The sequence below is a fragment of the Ctenocephalides felis genome, unplaced genomic scaffold (genome assembly GCF_003426905.1).
Source record: "Ctenocephalides felis isolate EL2017-DRISC unplaced genomic scaffold, ASM342690v1 CF-g0.4_SCAFFOLD_03572, whole genome shotgun sequence".
NCBI classification, from domain to species: domain Eukaryota; kingdom Metazoa; phylum Arthropoda; class Insecta; order Siphonaptera; family Pulicidae; genus Ctenocephalides; species Ctenocephalides felis.
This window is the reverse complement of record NW_020539726.1, coordinates 10,143,467-10,165,386: the sequence shown is the minus strand read 5'-3', so window position 1 is coordinate 10,165,386 and position 21,920 is coordinate 10,143,467. Positions and strand designations below refer to the sequence as shown.

The 21,920-nt window shown below is 28.7% G+C and overlaps 2 protein-coding genes across 2 annotated transcripts; both read left to right on the top strand.

Annotated features, from left to right (window-relative positions):
- Positions 1–372: 372 nt before the first annotated feature.
- Positions 373–13,128, top strand: LOC113387709 (alanine aminotransferase 2-like). Its single transcript, XM_026625076.1, has 6 exons — positions 373–528; positions 774–863; positions 1,963–2,251; positions 5,604–5,938; positions 7,841–8,047; positions 12,706–13,128. Exons 1-6 carry the CDS (start codon positions 463–465, stop codon positions 13,111–13,113), a joined length of 1,395 nt encoding a protein of 464 aa, XP_026480861.1. The 5' UTR covers positions 373–462; the 3' UTR covers positions 13,114–13,128.
- A 1,683-nt stretch (positions 13,129–14,811) lies between these two features.
- LOC113388057 (alanine aminotransferase 2-like) lies at positions 14,812–20,372 on the top strand. The gene is made up of 6 exons (XM_026625468.1): positions 14,812–14,970; positions 15,220–15,309; positions 18,860–19,127; positions 19,188–19,522; positions 19,650–19,856; positions 19,965–20,372. Exons 1-6 carry the CDS (start codon positions 14,812–14,814, stop codon positions 20,370–20,372), a joined length of 1,467 nt encoding a protein of 488 aa, XP_026481253.1.
- Positions 20,373–21,920: the final 1,548 nt, after the last annotated feature.

The window sequence follows — 21,920 nt, the reverse complement described above, 5'->3', positions numbered from 1 at the left end:
ATAGTGTGTTTTCTATGAAAGCAACGTGCAAGTCTGAAGTATAGATTTATTCTTGTCTCAGACGGCAACTGAAAACTTCGGGATTTTGCTCAAGATATAATCAATCCACTCCGGGTAGTTATTATTTTGATTTTGAAAAAAAAAACTTCATTGCAAATCACGCATAACGTCTGACATGTAATTTATAACTGGTTTTCTTGTACTTTGAAGGTTACAACTTTAGTTTGCGGGTATAACTGATAGTAGTGGTAGTTGCAGTAGTGGCATAAAATGCATCGAATCGGGCGCGTTATTTCAAACTGCCAAACTCTCATTGGAACGAACATTCAAAATTTAAAATCGGCTAAAAACGCATTAAGACATTTGAGTGCACAACCACAGTCTTCTAGGAAACCAGATTATAATACAAGTGAAGATGACTACTTCATCACCTTTGACAAAATCAATCCCAATATTAAAGTTATGGAATACATCGTGCGAGGACCAATTGTTATCAGGGCGGCTGAAATTGAAAATGAAATCAAACAGGTTCGCCAAAATTATTCATTAATTGTATCATGTATATATGCATGCAATTCAAAATAACCCTCTGGCATTCGTGAGATACCATAATTAGATATTGTTCTTTATAATCATGTTGACAATATTAATATATATTAGAAATAAAAGTAATGAAACTTATAAATTAGATATATAAATTGAAACATATGTCAATAACCTTTATTATTTTTACTGCCAACTAATTATTCTTACTACTTAAAATTTTTTTTCAGGGAGTGAAGAAGCCGTTCTCACGCATCATCAGAGCAAATATTGGCGATTGTCATGGTATGGGACAAAAATATATTACTTTCATCAGGCAGGTAATATATCCTTTTTTTTGTAAATTATTGATTTCGAAATTAGTCTTTTGATGTTGATTTGAGTTGATTTTTTGAACAATTAGTATATTTAAAATTATCACATCAATGAAACTTCTGATGAAACAGACATAAAAAGATATTTACACTAAATTAGATGACTATATACATATAAAACTATATACATTTTTATATACAAGTATCACGATGCCACTTGATCATGTTTATTTTGAATTTTTTGATAAAAAGCATTTCATTTAAATTTCCTATTTACTTTCCATCCATTTTTTATATGAGCCAAATGAGTTTTTACTGACTTCAGTAAAAATAGGTATATAATCAACATCCGTAATTAAATGTAAATAGCAAAAAATATTTTGTATTCATCACAATTTTTCTAAACTTTGCAATTAAAATTTAATAATAAAAAATTTAGTCAAGAGGAGGCGTAAAAGTTGAACCCAATTTTTATTTATTTGACTTCAAAATAACTAAGAATAATTAATTAATGATTAAATTTATTGAAGACTCTATTATTGATATATACGAAGGAAGATAAATTGATTGACAAATAGTCATCTGAAAAAACATCATGAAATTATCATGCTAGTAAACTGATATTATTCTATAATTATATAAAATGATTTTACTAAACTAATTCCTTTAATTTTGAGAAAAAATCAAAAAAATACAATATACCTGGGAATACCATGATACATAAGAATCATTATTATTTTAATAATTATTAGATCTAATAATTGATGAATCTATGGCTGGTTTATGTATAAAGCATCTTCGATTTAATTTATTGTGAATAAGATAATATTTATGAGTTTTAAGCATTAAAATACTTATTAACCAAAAAAATTTACATACAAATAATTAAAATTTTTGCATACGTCGTCATTCATTCACTATTCATTAAATCAAATGCTAAACGTTCTAATTCTTAGAACTTAATAGTACAATATTACAAACAATAGGCTTTTGCATAAATATTTGCATAGTTATTTTTACATAGGCCTTTGATTTTCAATGTCAATTTATTAATCATTAAATTTATTACTTTCTATTACTAAAATTTATATTATGTCATTTAAAGGTAATAGCCCTGGTGGCGTTTCCTCCTTTGATGGACAGTCCTGATTTTCCTTCTGATGCAAAGGAAAGGGCAGCAGCTATTTTAGCAAGTTGTTCGGGAAATTCGGCTGGTTCCTATTCCGAATCAACAGGTATACCAATTATTCGACAACATATAGCTGAGTATATCCAAAGGCGAGATGGCGGCATCCCGGCCAGTGCAGAAGATGTACTACTTACCTGTGGAGCAACTGGGGCGATCACAGAATTGATGCAATTGCTGGCATGCAATGAAGGCGATAAAAAAGCAGGTGAGAAATAATTATTAATTAACTTCTCATAGGGTAAGTTAAAGTAATCGCGAAAAAATTGAAATTATAAGTTTATAACTTGATTTTCCATACAACCTTTACGTTTCAAAGGCTTCTGAACCTCTTGGAATACTTTAGAAAAAGTTAATGTATGTGTGTGTGTGCGTTTAGATTAACCGATTAGAATGATTCAGAAAACGTTTGATTCTTATTAATAAGGATACGTGCTGATTAGTTTTTGGCAAAGACAGCGCCAATAATTCAAAAAACATATTTTACTTGTATTGACACAATGAAGAACTGATTAAATTTTTTGGAAGGCAGATTTGGCCATTTTGGTGATTGAGTGAAAAGAAGTGAAAAATAATGCCATTTTGCGGTCAAAATGATCATTTGACATACTCACGTCAAATTATCAAATATTTTATAGATATTTTAATCATAAGTATAAATTTTGTTTACTTTTCTATAGATTCCGCATCAATGTTTATCCGTTAGTTAACCGTATCTTCTCTAAAACATCCAGACAGCAAGATTGCTTTAAAAAAAGTTTAAAATATGTGAAAAAAAAATTTTTTTAATTACAAAGTTCTCAAAATTTTCATTTTTCAGAATTTTTAAAAGAATTTGAAGTTTTTTTGTGGAAACTTTCATCATTTTGCCTTGAGATACTATACCATGCACCTCTAGTTATACTTCATATTGAGCAATTTAAAAATAATTAAGATTAGCATATACATTTGCTAGAATTAAAAATTGTCTTCAGTTAAACTCGAAAAACGAAATTTGTGAATAAGTATTTTTTTTATTTTAAAATTCGTTCTTCCTACTACATGCAGTATTACGTATCTCGCATAAAAGTTTGGCTAATTAACAAATTTCGTGCTTTAATACAGCATAAAACGAATATTTTCGTTTCGTTGTTTTATAACATAATTAAATTATATAATCATTTTCTTAATTTATATTAAAGCGTTTTTAGTCATAATTTTATAGCATTAATTTTTATTACGTTTGCAGAATTTTATAGTTCTCAATTTATTTCAAATAGTTCTCTAGTTAAAAGTTTTAATTAATAACTGCAATAAAACTTATGGTTGCACATCTAATAGGAAAGGGCAAAAATTTTGGATGAATTAAGTTACATTATCAAATTTTTACTTACAGATTAAATTTATCAAAATAATTTACAATTATTCAAAACATTAATTATGTAAATCACAACAAATTAATTAAGTAAATCACAACAAATACAGATCAATTTAAAGTTTTTATTAACTTCCCGTAAGTTATAGTAATCGTAAAAAATCGGAAATGAAATTGTTTGCATTCCTGTACCTTTCAAAGGTTTTTGAACATTTTGGCATACCTTAGAAAAAATGAATGTATGTGTGTGTGTGTGTAGAATATATCTTTGGATACAATTTTTCGTCCACGATTTCGGGCGCACAAATCGCCCGATTTGAATGGTTCCAAAAACATTCAATTGATAAGAAGACGTGCTGATTAGCCAATTATCAGATAATTGATAAAGTTTTTAAAAATGAGTACTAATTTTTTTGTTACAATTTTGTTAGGTTGCGTACCAAATCTGTATTATTATTAAAATTATTTAAAGCTAAATAAACAATTGAAAAATTAATGATGTAAAGAATTGAAAATTATATAGTTGTCGATACTAAATGAATCTACCTAATATGTATATATATATATATATATATATATATATATATATATAAATTTAATTTACGTATACCAATTTTGCATGTAATGCATAAACCCTGCACCGCGTTATGCATTAAGAAAGTAGTGCATATTAAATGTGAAAGTATCATTTTGCAATAAACCTGGTACTAATCATACGATACTCGCTATATTACTAATTAGAAATTATTTTTAGCACATTCTTTATTTATTTTTTACTGATACCTAATATTATTATGTTATGTTCATTATTTATTATCAAATGGCTATTTGTTATAAATTCTGCATTTGTAATAAATATTGGTAATTACCAATATATAATTTCATAATTACAATAACATAATTTCATTTTGACATCAATAACTTACAAAAATAAGAATCAAATCTAATAAATCACTATAATAAGAACGTATATATTATTAAGGTGACCATACGTCCCGGATTGGCCGAGACAGTCTCGGATTTCCACCTTGTATACGGGTTTTTCTTGAAGCAATATTTGTCCTAAATTCAGATCTTTTGTCCCGGACTGTCCCGGCTTTTCGAAAAGTGTAGAAAAATTTCGAAGAAAATTGAATAAAATTTTATAAAGATTCCGAAATCTATATATATATATATATATATATATATATATATATATATATAAAAGAGGATCGTGTTAGTTACAACACTTATAACTCACGAACGGCTGAACCGATTTAGCTGAAAATTGGCAGGGAAGCAATTTAGAGCCAGAAAAAAGACGTTTCTCATTCAAATTCAAATTTGATTTGATTTGATGATTCATATTTTATCCATGACATTTACTTTTAACTGACAACTGTCAACCGGTGTGTTTTTTTTGATACAAATATCTTACTTAAAAGTCATGATTTCTGATTTAAAAAAAGATTTATTTAGATTTTTATTATATTTATTTCCAAATCATAATTACCATACCCCCTCCCCCTCACGGATTAGCATAACTAAAATTTGTCGCCTTAATATTATGGGATTATATGTTTCATTCAATCTTAACGTTTTTGTCAAATTTTGAAAAGTCTAATTGATGTTAACACTAAATAAATTTCTAGGATAATGATTTTTTTAAAAGAATGCAGAAAATTTATACTAGTCACTATTAATCTTAAAAAAATCATCATATGTATGTCGTTTCTTTCGCAACAGTGTCTTCATTTTTTATTGTGTTTCATCGAAACTAACTAATGTTGTAATTGTAACTAAAATTTAAAGAAATTTGATGTTAGCAGATGTAACTGAAATTGAATTTAAAAAGAGACATAAAAATGAAGTATTATAGAATGATAATTAACATAGTGCAGTCCTAAAATTTCAGGAAAATGTAGGTAATCTATTAAATATTTATTATGAGCTGAACTATTGTTTTATTAGTAATAAAACAATAGTTGTAATAGCTTATTACACAATATTATATTACATACTTTGTATTATACTTTAATAAAACTGTAATAGCGTCATCTTTATGGTATTAATATACAGTGAAGTAGTTTATGAGCTATCAATATAATAAGTGAAATGATAAGACATTCACTAATGCTAGAAGATTTGATGATCATTGAAGTTTGATCGTGATATATTTAATAATTTTGGTGCTGAACCTAATAGTTCTATCAATGCTCTTTTTCAGGTATTCTGGTATCCATTCCTCAATTTCCAATCTATTCGGCGAATGTTGCCAAATTCAATATGGGCCAGATAGGATACTATTTAAATGAATCAGACAATTGGGCTCTTGATATGAACGAACTCGACAGGGCCGTCGAAGAAGGAAGAAACAATAATATTTTACCTAGAGCCATTGTTGTAATGAATCCTGGAAATCCTACAGGACAAGTATTGACAAGGCGTAATATAGAACAAATTATTAAATTCGCTCATAAAGAAAGACTGATGATCATGGCTGACGAAGTTTATCAAGACAATGTTTACGCGGAAGAGTGCGAATTCCATTCATTCAAAAAGGTAAATATTTGTCTGAAGACAATAATTCCTAATTATTAAGCAAAATAAGAGTCAGAGTCGATTTACAAAACTACAAATTTGAATTTCCATTTATTGATCAAATATAATTATGAATTTAGTTAGCTATTATAATATTCTGGTTAACTATAAATTGTAATTTACAAATTTTTCCATTTTTTACAAAAATCTATTAATGAATTTTATTAATTATGGAAAAGAATAATTACAAGCAAATATATAACATTTTTGGTCAAATTATACAAATTTTAAATCTATTAAATTTACATAATTATTTAATGGAATATAGCTGTTTAGTAATGAAAAAATAACACATTACAAGACAAGAAACAAGTAATATTTTATTAATATTCACAAAGAAAATGATGTTTTCTATCATTTGCGTAAACGCAAAACATAATGATTTAATTTAAATTTATAAGATTTTCATAGTGCTTTTGCAAGTATGAACCTGAAGCAAAATCATATTGTAATTTATATATTGAAATATTTAATAGCCAACGTTTATATTTCTGTTACATCAATTGTACATCAACAATTTGCAAACTATAAGATTGTTCGGAAAGTCACTTCGTTATTTTACCACCTAGGATTTAACTATATATTCTTGAATCTATGATCACACTTGAGCCCTATAAGCTTATATTTTAAGGTTTGTGAGTAAAAAATTTTAACCAATTACACGATGTAGTTTTTGGATGTTGCCACTTTGAATACTGAAAGAAATAAGCAGCATTATCTATCTATTCTATTCTTTCGCTATAGAAAAGGTAAAAATGCTGTTTAAGTCAGAATAAAATTAATCGATATGTATGAAAATGACGTATTGATAGGACAGAACAGTGCCAAAACTGGTTTGCTAAATTTCATTCCTGGTATTTTGTCGCCCAAGATGCACCACGTCCAAGAAGTACATTTGAAGTTGATAAAGATGAGAGAAAGGCATTAGTTTTTGCAAACCGGCGAATAACAATGAGAGATCTCATTGAGTTTAAGTTTATCAAATTTAACAGTTCATGACCACTAAAAAGGTCTGGGATTTTTCTCGAAGCTCAATGTATGGTTCTCATAGAAGAAACCTTGTGTCGTCGCACTAGCGTCTGCTATTCGCCTCTGAAAAGTCTTAAAAATATTCAGATTTTGAAGCAAGTTATCACTAAGAATGTCAAATTAGATGTAAAGGATACAATACACGCAATTGCCCATGAAGCAAAACAGGAGAACCTGAAGCAGTTGCAAAGCTGAAATTCGCCAATAAAAGGTGATGCAGTATGTTTGGAGAGATTTTAAAGGAATGTTTGTTTTTCAGATTTTTCCAGATAATATAACAGTTAATATGGATGCCTTATGTCATCATCTGGATACACTAAATTATGTACTTTAATAGAAAAGGTCAGAATTAACCCATAAGCAAAAGGTATTGCATCAAGAAGACGCAAGACCTCACATAAGTTTGGTGCATCGCCAGAAGCTTTTAATTGGGGCAGAATGCCATTCATCACATTCTTCAGACTTGTCATCATTGTATCATTATTTGTTCCGGTTACTAAAAAAGTTTTTAGACGGTAAAACCTTTACCTCAAATGATGAAGTCAAAAAGCCCTTCGATCAGTTTTTTGCCAATAACGACCAAACATGTTTATAATTTTATAATAACGGCTAAGAAATATGACAAAAGATGTTTGATAGAAATAGCCAATACATAAATTATTAAAGTATTTGTTTATTGTACGAAAATTACATGATAAAATATGCATAAAAAACGAAGTTACTTTTCGAACAACTCTATTGATGGCTTTGCTGCATCATTTAATATAGTTCATCATAAATTTTCTAGTTTTAATTACTTAATATTTTCTTTATTTATTTAAATATTTTTTAAAGGTTTTGAAAGAAATGGGCCCACCTTACGATCGCATTGAATTGGCATCATTCATGTCGACATCTAAGGGTTGGCATGGAGAATGTGGTTTGAGAGGAGGTTACATGGAAATTATAAACTTGCATCCTGATGTTCGGACAATGTTGCTCAAAGCAGCCTCCACCGTACTCGGACCAGCCACTCTTGGTCAAGTGGCAGTTGACGCTGTGGTAAGTATATATTATTGAGTAATCAAAATACTAAAATGAAATGAGATATTACTTGAATAGCTTACTGTGGAGAGTTATACTGATTAGTAGTGATGTGCCAAGTCGAATCAAGTGATTCGAATCATTCGAATCAAGCCTTTAACGACTTGATTCGAATCAGATTTTACTTGATTCGAATCAACTCGTATCAAGCCGCGAAATATTTTCTGTGATAAAACATGTGTGAACACAAATTTTCATAAATATAAAAAAAAGGTTTTAATTTAATTCAATATTATAATAATATAAATAATAATAATAATAAATATAAAAAATAATAATAATAAATATAAAAAATAAATCTTGAATTAAATCATGCGAGTCACCCGCCTTTAATACGCTTAAATGTATCACCCGACTCCAATTTATATGACTTTAACCGCATTCAAGTCGTTATGAATTGATTCGAGTTCCTATGACTCAAACCGACTTATCCCGATTTCAAGTCGTTATGAATTGATTCGAGTTCCTATGACTCAAACCGACTTATCCCGACTTCAAGTCGTTATGAATTGATTCGAGTTCCTATGACTCAAACCGACTTATCCCGACTTCAAGTCGTTATGAATTGATTCGAGTTCCTATGACTCAAACCGACTTATCCCGACTTCAAGTCGTTATGAATTGATTCGAGTTCCTATGACTCAAACTGAATCATACCGACTTGAGTTCGAAACATGTGTCCGTGTTTAGCGTATCGACTTATGGAGATGCAGTGCGTATGGGTCTTGAGTGTTTGTTTATTTTTGACTAAGCGCTGAGAGCAAATTTGTTCATGAAATATCAAAAACTCATTTAGATAATAAATACGCGATTAAGATTTTAATTATTATCAAAATAAACTACACAACGAGTTTTATACACATACAAAATTATTATATTTCAATTATGCCAGTAATGGCAAATTCACACAAATGAAATAATATCAATCTTTACAGTAGTGGATTGAATTTTAAGTCATTCGTAAGACGTTAGATTCAGCTCCCTGTTTAGATTAGATCTAAACAATCAATAATATACACATGCATTCGTTCAACGTAAGATTAAGAATATTGTTTTATATGCTTTAGTGATAGAGAAGTGTTTGGTTATATTTTACTGTAAATTCACTTGAAAGATTAGTTATATTTGTAGCTAGTTTATTATTATATATATAGTATAAATGTATTCATCTCTGCACTTTTTGGAATTAATTGCTTACTAAATTAATTATTTCACTTATAAAATTATTAAAATGATATTATTTCTTCTCTTAAATTATAATTGTTCATATATGAACTTGATTCGAATTGATTCGAATCATGATTCGAATCAGGTTTTTTTCTGATTCGAATCACTCGAATCAGGAAATTTTCGAGTCGGCACATCACTACTGATTAGTGGTGCATGGCATCGACTCTTAACCCTTTCGGTACAAGTGGTACACTCATGTACCACCAAGTTTTAGACAGTTGGATTTATGTATGAAACCAATGCAATTTATGCATCGACGTATAATTTGATTTTTTTTTGAAATATTTGTATTTTTTTTTATGCTTTGAAATTTTTTTAAAAAATTGAACTGTTTTTCAAAGCAATCGCGATACGTTCTTTTGCGTATGTAAGCATAGAAATGTAAACAAAATTTATTCGTAGTCTTAAAATGTCTGATAATTTGATGTGCATATGTCTAATGATCATTTTTGTCCGCATTTTTTTTATTGTTTTATTGGATCTCCAAAACCGCAAGACCTGCCTTTCCAAAAAAGTTGTCAGTTGTTTATTTCGTCAATACAAATAAAATATTTTTTAGATTATTCAAATCGCTTAGACGCTCCATTCTCTCAAAAATTTAATTATCATTTTTGGCTATTTTGCCCCGTATCTTTGGGACAGCTAGACCTAGTGATGTGCCAAGTCGAATCAAGTGATTCGAATCATTCGAATCAAGCCTTTAACGACTTGATTCGAATCAGATTTTACTTGATTCGAATCAACTCGTATCAAGCCGCGAAATATTTACTGTGATAAAACATGTGTGAACACAAATTTTCATAAATTTAAAAAAAAATGTTTTAATTTAATTCAATATTAAAATAATATAAATAATAATAATAATAAATATAAAAAATAATAATAATAAATATAAAAAATAAATCTTGAATTAAATCATGCGAGTCACCCGCCTTTAATACGCTTAAATGTATCACCCGACTCCAATTTATATGACTTTAACCGCATTCAAGTCGATATGAATTCATCCGAGTTCCTATGACTCAAACCGACTTATCCCGACTTCAAGTCGTTATGAATTGATTCGAGTTCCTATGACTCAAACCGACTTATCCCGACTTCAAGTCGTTATGAATTGATTCGAGTTCCTATGACTCAAACCGACTTATCCCGACTTCAAGTCGTTATGAATTGATTCGAGTTCCTATGACTCAAACCGACTTATCCCGACTTCAAGTCGGTATGAATTTATCCGAGTTCATATGACTCAAACTGAATCATACCGACTTGAGTTCGAAACATGTGTCCGTGTGTAGCGTATCGACTTATGGAGATGCAGTGCGTATGGGTCTTGAGTGTTTGTTTATTTTTGACTGAGCGCTGTGAGCAAATTTGTTCATGAAATATCAAAAACTCATTTAGATAATAAATACGCGATTTAGATTTTAATTATTATCAAAATAAACTACACAACGAGTTTTATACTCATACAAAATTATTATATTTTAATTATGCAAGTAATGGCAAATTCACACAAATGAAATAATATCAATCTTTACAGTAGTGGATTGAATTTTAAGTCATTCGTAAGACGTTAGATTCAGCCCCCTGTTTAGATTAGATCTAAACAATCAATAATATACACATGCATTCGTTCAACGTAAGATTAAGAATATTGTTTTATATGCTTTAGTGATAGAGAAGTGTTTGGTTATATTTTACTGTAAATTCACTTGAAAGATTAGTTATATTTGTAGCTAGTTTATTATTATATATATAGTATAAATGTATTCATCTCTGCACTTTTTGGAATTAATTGCTTACTAAATTAATTATTTCACTTATAAAATTATTAAAATGATATTATTTCTTCTCTTAAATTATAATTGTTCATATATGAACTTGATTCGAATTGATTCGAATCATGATTCGAATCAGGTTTTTTTCTGATTCGAATCACTCGAATCAGGAAATTTTCGAGTCGGCACATCACTAGCTAGACCTAACTTTGCCAAAAACTAATCTGCCTGTCTTTATCAATATCCAAATAAAATTTTTTGTTGTTGTTTTTTAAATGTTTTTTAAATTATCCAAATCGATTGATCCGTGTTCTCGAAATCGTCGACGACCAATTGTATCCGCACATCCATACACACACACGAACAAACATATGCATTAATATTTCTAAGGTACGCCAAAATGTATAAATATATAAAAATATGAAAATAAATAAAAAAAATCAATTTATTAACTTCCCGTAGGGCAAGTTATAGTAATTTTTTTTGCAATTACTATAACTTCCCCTATTAACAAAATAATATATAAATACATATAGTAAAACCTCGCTAAGGCGATCACATAGCGGTCGCTAAGAAATCGTCTTAACGGTTTTACGGTATTTATTTCGATAATGACTTATTTTTAACATACATAGTAATATATCACTTAAAAAAGTTTTTTGACGATTTGTTAGTTTCGCAAAAAATTGGTAAAATAATCCATTATTATATTTAATTTTAGTATGCTTCAATATCTGTTAACTACATTCATATATAGTTTTACAATATAAGTGATATTATATTATAAAAGAGTTCTTGCACTTTCCCATTGCATTTTTTCCTTCATCTGGCAGGTACTTGTGTAGGTAGAAATGCTGGTTGTTGATGATAATAAATAAAGTATAAATATATAAAACTCCTGGTTGTTGATAACGTGCAGGACTGAAACCTGCTAGGCAATGGCTTACATCAGTACAAAAAAACTTATAGAACACCGTAATACTTAAATTAATTGAATATTGACATTTTATTTTTTTATTTATATTCATTGGTGTCATTTTATCACAAATATTTAAAGTGTATGTATGTATATTCTTATCTTTACACAACTCTCGCTTCACGATAGTTAATGTATCTAAATATTTCCTAGAATACCATAAACACATATCGCACTTTCCATATGCTATTAAAATTAATTAATGTATTTTTTATAGCGCATTTATAAAATCTTACCAAATATGAAATGTTTAATTTTCGATTCTTCAAAGTTTGCTTGATCATTTAAGAAGCTTAATAGAGAGGCTTTATATGTTATTCAATTCACCGTTGTTCTTAAAAGAGTTTTTCATTGTGTTTCGTAATTATCATTAATTACCGTAACTACGAACAAACTTCGATAATTATACGAATCAAAAGTATTACTTACACGCGCTCCCATTGTCGGTATGCGCGATATATACACATCAATTTTTTTACATTAACATTGAGCTTGATTCACACTGTAATGTAAAAGAGTACATTGTGAAGTTAATAGTTGTTAATAAAGAATAATCGAAAACCAGAAAATTAATAAAGAAGCCAAAAAAGAAAAAAAAGAAAAAGTAATATCACTTATATCTATAATTTTAGGTGAATCCACCTCGACCAGGTGAACCTTCGTATGATCTATTTATTAAAGAAAAGCAAAACGTGCTCAACTCTTTAGCTGAGCGAGCTCAACTCGTAGCCGATGCCTTCAACAGTTTCGAAGGTTTCTCTTGCAATGTTGTCCAAGGTTCGATGTACGCTTTTCCCATGATCGAACTGCCACCAAAAGCCATCGAAGCAGCTCACAAGGCTGGTAAATCACCAGATGTATTCTATGCATTTGCCTTGCTGGAGAGAACAGGTATATGCATCGTGCCAGGATCAGGATTTGGGCAAAAACCAGGGACTTATCACATCAGAACGACAATCTTACCACAGACGGATATGCTGAAGGATATGTTAAATAAATTCGCAGAGTTTCACAAAGAATTCTGTGCACAGTACAGATAAATCGTACTCGTGAAAGAAGTGTCAGATTTTTATCAAATGACAATTTGCAAGAAACGTTTGTTCCTTGATATTTTGCTATGTATAATATTAACTTCAGTATACTACTTATTTTTTATTTGCATTTTCCAACGAAGCTAATTTTTTGTTGAACATATTCTATTCATCATCAATATGTATAGCTATATATAAATATAATTCTACATATTGCCTTCCATAATATTCATCTGCATACATTCCAAGAATTTAATTTTCTATACTTTGCAGTAAGATACAGCAATGATTTATTTTTTTTATATTTATTATAATATTTATTTTTAAACTAGTTAATGTATAACTATAAGTCTGTTGTGATAATTTTGCCCTTTCCTATATGATTTTATTGAATGATTTATATGTATAGCTTATAGTGAAAACCAGAATATAAACAATTTTTAAAATGATATTTAAACCAATAGAACTAAAAATGTTGTCGGGTTCAAGTTTGGCGTTTGAGAATTGGTAATAAATTATTTACTGAATTTTTACTCATCGTTCACAGAATAAAATACATATATTTGATATATTATATTTGAATCACTAATTTTGTTCAGCGGTAACTAAAGCTAAATATTGAATCATTAGAATTAACTATCAAATTGTAGTTTTATACAATTAATTAATGGCCATTCTTTGGCATACCTGTTATGTATAATCTCAATGTTTGTATATTATATTTGTATATAATTAAAAAAACTAATATAATGACAAACATATGTTTTCCTAAATATTATCTTTAGCAGAATTTTAAATATTATTATCTATAAATTACAGTTTAAAAGTTTGTAACAATTAATATGTGGCAATCATAATATATGGCAAGCAATATGGTTAAGGTGACCATATTTTTTTAAGTCAAAACCGGGACGACAATTTTTAGCTATGCTAAACCGGGACATGAGGGGGGGGGTTGCTTTAAATTAACAAATGCCACCTATTAAGAGGTAAAAAACCACTAAAAATCAATTTTTTTATATAATTTTTTTTTAATCGGATCTGCGGCCTTCTAGAAAGAACTTTATTATTCAATTATATGTAATACTCTTTTATCTATGTTTTATCTCTGTTTCTCGCTTTTGAGCCTACTCAATTTCTCTAGTCAAAAACTCTATACACTCGTTCGTTTATTTTTTGTAATTTTTGTTAATTTGCCTATTAGAATTAAAAAAACAGGACATTCCGGGACAAAAGATCTAAATCCGAGATAAATATTGCTTTTAGAAAAACCCGGGACACAAGGTGGAAATCCGGGACTGTCCCGGCCACATCGGGACGTATGTTCACCTTAAATATGGTAAAACATAATATATGGCTAGCAATAAGATGCATCATCCGAATCAACAATATCATGTTTATTTGAATATTATTTATATTAAATAATTATTTTAAAGTGTTTTATTACAATTAAATATTTTTGAATTATTTCTTGTTTTAGGCAAATTTTGAAGCAATTGAAGCAATATTAACTAATTAATAAAATGTTGTTATGCATTAAATCATAAATAATAATGATAATGATGAGTAAATTATCACGTGTAAATAAGATTTGACATTTCATTTAAATCAAAAACAAATGTTCAAAATATTAAAACTATCAAAATCATTAAGGTTGCCACTATTTTTTTGTAAAAATATTTAGGAAAAGGTGATATTAAAAACATTATGGCTTGCAAATGCACCGAAGATGGAAAAAATGGAAAAGATGAGAAACCAAAGAAGTTTATCACTTTAGACAGTATCAACCAAAACATCGTTAAGGCAAAGTTTTTATGTGGTGCCCTATTTGAAAGAGCTGATGAGCTTCAAAAGGAACTGGATGAAGTAAAATTAACACACTGTTAAAATAAAATAATAATTTTATAATCAAATCAAAATTTCTTCTTAGTAAGCTAAATATAACATATAAGTCCAGTATAGTGCAAAAATGCTTTCAAAACTTTAAACGTAATTGATTGATTTTTGTTCATTACGCTTTGGATCCAGTAAAATCTTATATTTCTCAAATTTATCAACAAATAGTAAAATAGGATTTTTTTGTATATATTCTAATTAATGTATCAAACTTTACAGGGCAAAACGCTGTGTTTTGATGAAATTATAAAAGCAAACACTGATGATGGTCAATCTATGGGTCAAAAACCTATTACTTATATAAGACAGGCGAGTATAAGCATTCTTGTTTTAATTATTAGTATTAGGTTTACAGTTTTAATCAATAGTAATACTAGCATGCATATTTATAGACCTATATAAACTTTTATTCAGAGTAAATTTGAGTTTATCAAATATGCGACTTTGGCTACATATTAGAAAATATTTGACTTTGATTTAATGACTTTTTATTAATTACCACTTATATTACATATACAATGGTTTAAAAGATAACTTAAAATTCCTTCAACTCAAATTATGAACTGAAAATACTTATTACTTTGTTGATGCTTATAATTTGTTGCATTAATCAGTTATAGTTCTATAGCATTTTTTTCGTAATGCTTAATATCATATAATGAAGAATATCCTCATTTTAACATTTCTTATAATTTAGCAAAGGACGTTTTAGATATATATTATATACATATATATTGACTAGGTCACTTTTTGCGGCTTTTTTCATAATGCTTTTAAATCGGGCTGGCTTTTTAGTTGTAATCACAAAGCGGTCACCAGATATAACAAATGGAACCTTATTTATGTAGAATTCCAAGTAGAATATTGCAGAACTATATTTTTGTTACAAAGAACAAAGTATTTCAAAGAAACAATAACACACTATGACTAAAATATGGTGCTTTTTGGGTTCCGTACCAAGATTTTTAATTTTGAAATTCAAGTATATGGTTCAAACAAATATCCTCGACATTTTCGACAGTTTGAAATAACCGATTTGTCTGATTAAAAAATCATTTGGTTCGTCTCGATCGCAAGGCGTTTTTGCTGTTTCTGGAGGTATGGAGCGCAAAGGGTGTAAAAACGGTTATGCAGTTTTTGAAAAAAATTCAAACTATTGAAAAAATTTTTAAATTATCAAAAAAGTCAAATTAAAAAAAAAGAGTGCACCTAAGATTCACACGCGATTGAAGTAAAACTTATTTGCTACTGTACAAGATGGCATTTAAGTAAAAATAAATACATAATATAACAATTCTGAATAGTGTTTATTAGTAATATGGTAACACTCGTGATGCACACATTTATTATTGTCAACCATTACACACATTTATATAATGATAAATTATAAATTAGATATTTATAATAGCATTAAAAATATGTATAATATTTAAAAACAATAATGTAATTAAAGTCATATTTCAAATATGACATGATCGGTTTGTCATTGTAATTAGCATTTAGAAATAAACCTTCATTAGAGAAATGAAGTAATTTCTGATTAATAAATTCTATAATATTCGTTCACGCAGTGGATTATGTTAAACAACGCTTAAACAAATATTGTTTTCGCAACTTCACTCATCATGTAATAATTGTGTTTGAAGAACTTCATGTAATTAAAAGTAACATACATTAATTGACTGATGGTATTTTTTTGCTGTAATATCTATCTTGCCTAAAAAATATTTTCCATTTTAATAACTTCAAAGATTTATAGAAACTACGAATAATATAGAAATAATATCTAATCAATAAACGGCACAAATGTTTTATTATCTTTTGGAACAGAGTAAAATATTCTTTTAATTCAGGCATTTTTCATTAAATCAAGATTTGTACTACGATGTAACTTTAAAATGTTTATGTTTTCTATGCCGATTTCCTTGTTGATATCGGTACGCATACAACGTCGACGTCGGTACGCATACAACGTTGATGCCGGTACGCATACAACGACAGATCTCTCAACTAATATAATGACAAACATATGTTTTCCTAAATATTATCTTTAGCAGAATTTTAAATATTATTATCTATAAATTACAGTTTAAAAGTTTGTAACAATTAATATGTGGCAATCATAATATATGGCAAGCAATATGGTTAAGGTGACCATATTTTTTTAAGTCAAAACCGGGACGACAATTTTTAGCTATGCTAAACCGGGACATGAGGGGGGGGGGTTGCTTTAAATTAACAAATGCCACCTATTAAGAGGTAAAAAACCACTAAAAATCAATTTTTTTATATAATTTTTTTTTAATCGGATCTGCGGCCTTCTAGAAAGAACTTTATTATTCAATTATATGTAATACTCTTTTATCTATGTTTTATCTCTGTTTCTCGCTTTTGAGCCTACTCAATTTCTCTAGTCAAAAACTCTATACACTCGTTCGTTTATTTTTTGTAATTTTTGTTAATTTGCCTATTAGAATTAAAAAAACAGGACATTCCGGGACAAAAGATCTAAATCCGAGATAAATATTGCTTTTAGAAAAACCCGGGACACAAGGTGGAAATCCGGGACTGTCCCGGCCACATCGGGACGTATGTTCACCTTAAATATGGTAAAACATAATATATGGCTAGCAATAAGATGCATCATCCGAATCAACAATATCATGTTTATTTGAATATTATTTATATTAAATAATTATTTTAAAGTGTTTTATTACAATTAAATATTTTTGAATTATTTCTTGTTTTAGGCAAATTTTGAAGCAATTGAAGCAATATTAACTAATTAATAAAATAAATACATAATATAACAATTCTGAATAGTGTTTATTAGTAATATGGTAACACTCGTGATGCACACATTTATTATTGTCAACCATTACACACATTTATATAATGATAAATTATAAATTAGATATTTATAATAGCATTAAAAATATGTATAATATTTAAAAACAATAATGTAATTAAAGTCATATTTCAAATATGACATGATCGGTTTGTCATTGTAATTAGCATTTAGAAATAAACCTTCATTAGAGAAATGAAGTAATTTCTGATTAATAAATTCTATAATATTCGTTCACGCAGTGGATTATGTTAAACAACGCTTAAACAAATATTGTTTTCGCAACTTCACTCATCATGTAATAATTGTGTTTGAAGAACTTCATGTAATTAAAAGTAACATACATTAATTGACTGATGGTATTTTTTTGCTGTAATATCTATCTTGCCTAAAAAATATTTTCCATTTTAATAACTTCAAAGATTTATAGAAACTACGAATAATATAGAAATAATATCTAATCAATAAACGGCACAAATGTTTTATTATCTTTTGGAACAGAGTAAAATATTCTTTTAATTCAGGCATTTTTCATTAAATCAAGATTTGTACTACGATGTAACTTTAAAATGTTTATGTTTTCTATGTCGATTTCCTTGTTGATATCGGTACGCATACAACGTCGACGTCGGTACGCATACAACGTTGATGCCGGTACGCATACAACGACAGATCTCTCAACTACGTATCATTGGGACTCGACTCTTATCTTATCTGCCGTAACGCACTTCCGTTGCATTTGTACAGATTTACACCCTAGGTGCGCCTAAAGAAGTTTTACTTCTATAACAAATTTCTTATAAACATACACAAAGTTGTTTGTAGAATACGCTCCTCGCCTAATTTAAAAATTTGAAATTATTCAAAACAATTATTGATTATTTTCATTTCTTGAATGTTTAATTACGGTACGATAAGTTTCAGCAATTTTCCTTAAGGCACGATGCCATGCGCCTCACTAGTTACGTTTTATAAGACAGTTTTTCTTACATATCTTTGATATTTTCACAGGTGGTTGCAATAGCTACTTGTCCAACACTATGTTGTCAACCAAATTTTCCAACAGACGCAAAGAGCCAGGCGATGGCTATTATACGCAGTACTACAAACCAGAGCCTTGGTTCTTCCGCAGATTTCCGTGGAATTTCTGTTGTTAGACAACATATTGCTGAATATATTGAGGATAGAGATGGCATTCCGGCTAATGTCGATGATATATTTATTGTATCCGGCATTACAAGTATAACTGATTTGCTTGCAAGCAGCGATAAAAAGAAAGGTACAACTAAATTGACCATCAACAGTAAAAACACATTGTAACACATTCAATATATTGCAGGAATTATGATTCCATATCCCCAATTTCCGCTGCATGGATCTACCATATCTTGTTCTGGCATGGAAATTATCAAATATTATTTAGACGAGTGCAAAGGTTGGGCATTCGATATAGAAGAAATGAAAAAAGCAATAACAGAAGCTAAAAATAATAACATAGAACCTTGTGGAATTCTCATAATTAGCCCTGGAAATCCGACGGGACAAGTTCTAACAAAAGAGACCATACAAGATATCATCAAGTTTGCGAATGAACAATCCCTTATGATCTTAGCAGATGAAGTTTATCAGCATAATATTCACGACAAATCCCTACAATTTCTTTCTTTCAAAAAAGTTAGTAAAATAATGCAATTAATTAGTACCCTAATTTAGAAATTATATAGTTCCAGAATTTCACAGCATTAAATGAAAGGATATAATGTTTAGTTGATATAAGTATATTTCTTTTCTTCTATTTTAGGTGATGAAGGAAATGGGACCACCTTATGACCAAAGTGAGTTATGTTCGTTTATGTCAATATCCAAAGGATGGTATGGTGAAAGTGGTTTTCGAGGAGGTTATATGGAATTAGTAAATGCGGATCCCGATGTTAAAGGCGTGTTACTAAAGCTTTTGGCTAATCGTTTAGCCTGCGCTACACCAGGTCAAGCAGTATTAGATTGTATTGTAAGCATTTCTTTACACTTAAATAATAAAAGTAGATCATAGTCCAAATTGTGATCGTAATCATTATGAGATATTCAAAAAATTCAAATCTTTTTTTTTTAATTTTAGGTAAAACCTCCTTCAAAAGAATCAGAATCTTTCGGCCAATTTTGTTCTGAAATTCAAGCTATAAGTTCATCTAATGCAGAACGAGCAAAATTTGTAGAGGAACAATTGAACTGTTTAAAAGGATTTAAATGTCATCCTATACAAGGCGGAACGTATGCTTTTCCCAGCATATGCTTGGCTAAAAAGGCTGTAGAAGAAGCGAAAAAAAGATGTCAGGAGCCCGATTTTTTCTATGCGTCCGAATTGTTAGAAAATACTGGAATTCTTGTTGTACCTGGATCAGAATTCGGTCAAAAAGAAGGCACATATCACATCGCGATATCAATTCTACCGCCTATGGACAAACTAAAATCGTTGTTTGAGAAGTTTAATGAATTTAACAATGATTTCACATCAAAGTATTGGTAAATATGGCAATATTATAAAAGCGTGTGTCAATAATGTCATTTTAAGTGGCAATATATTACAATTCCTGACAAATATAATCAAGATAAATGAAAACATTCTGAGAAATCAGCTTTCTCATCCTGCAATTTTCAATAATTGAAGGTTACATAAAATATAGGCCTGAATACTAAAAGTGACTAAGTAATATGTCGGATATTGCTAAGTTATATTAGAAGAACCTATACCACTATTATGAATGAAAATGATTTATTTCATTTATCAATTGTGAATATTCGGTTTCACTTACAATAACTTGAAATTATCGATTTTGAAAAATTACAAGTATTGTGGTAAAAAAGTATTTACATTTTGCTTATCCAAATATTAAAAATAGATCTATATAACATTATATGTCGTCATTAATATTTTATGTCTCTAAAGTTAATCATGATTCAAAGTTTAATATTAAAAATTAAACTTAGAATTTATTATTATTTTATTATAATCGATGTTATTCTCTTACAGTTGATGCGCAAGTGTGATTGCAATGTGAAATTGAGTTTAAAAAATGAAGAAATTAATAGTTGGACTTAAAATTAAAAAAAAAATAGTATGCGTATTTGATAAATTTTATTGTTATGATTATTTTTAGATTTGATGTACTTTTTTGTAATTTATTTATGCATCTTAATATAATGTTACTAAACAAAATTATAATTTTTATTATAATTCATGTTTATTGATTTAATACTGGTAATTAATATATATTGATATAATGCTGGTTTAATGTTTGGTTATTAATATATATTGATTTAATACTAGTTATACTAGTAATACTTTTATAATACCTATGTGAGGTGCACAAAACCTGTGTCACAAATTTTAAACTGAAAAAAATTCTAATATATTAATTTCACGTAGGGTGGAGTGACCGTAAAAAATCGAATACGAAAGTATTTATATAGCTTTACTGTATCTGAACATTTTGGCATACCTTAGAAAAATGGATGATGTGTGTATGTGTGTGTGTTTGGATACAGATTTTTATCGACGATTTCGGAAACGCGGATCAACCGATTTGAATAATTTAAAAAACAATCGATCGCTATGATTTAGGTGACGTGCGGATTACTTTTTGGCTAAGACAGGTTTAGCCGTTTCGAAAATACGAGAAAAAAGTGTCAAAAACGGCACTTGAGTTTCTGAGGAATCGGAGCTTAAGCGTTTCGATATTTTGTCTCTACCCAGCCAATACCAAATATTTCAAATTAAAATTAAAATTTAAAAAAAAGTCTCAAAAATCTTATTTTTCAGTTTTCAAACAAATTTGTAGCGTTTTCTGTATGTTATTCTGTATATTCTGTATATTTTAATTAAAAGTGGTATTAAAATTAAAACTGACTTGATAAAAGTACAGAATCCTCTATATATTACACGAAAAATTTTATTTTGAAAACAAACAAAATCATTTTTTTGTGTTACAGTCCATGTCCATATGAACACAGGGTATTCTAATATTGCCTAGGGTCCAGGTCGATACCATGTCGATTCTATGTTCTATGTATTCCG

Coding starts and splice junctions, on each gene's coding strand:
- LOC113387709 (XM_026625076.1), top strand. CDS start 463: ATGGAATACATCGTGCGAGGACCAATTGTTATCAGGGCGGCTGAAATT. Junction 864..1,962: donor ATATTACTTTCATCAGGCAG/GTAATATATCCT, acceptor TGTCATTTAAAG/GTAATAGCCCTGGTGGCGTT. Junction 5,939..7,840: donor AATTCCATTCATTCAAAAAG/GTAAATATTTGT, acceptor TATTTTTTAAAG/GTTTTGAAAGAAATGGGCCC.
- LOC113388057 (XM_026625468.1), top strand. CDS start 14,812: ATGGCTTGCAAATGCACCGAAGATGGAAAAAATGGAAAAGATGAGAAA. Junction 15,310..18,859: donor CTATTACTTATATAAGACAG/GCGAGTATAAGC, acceptor ATATTTTCACAG/GTGGTTGCAATAGCTACTTG. Junction 19,857..19,964: donor AAGCAGTATTAGATTGTATT/GTAAGCATTTCT, acceptor TTTTAATTTTAG/GTAAAACCTCCTTCAAAAGA.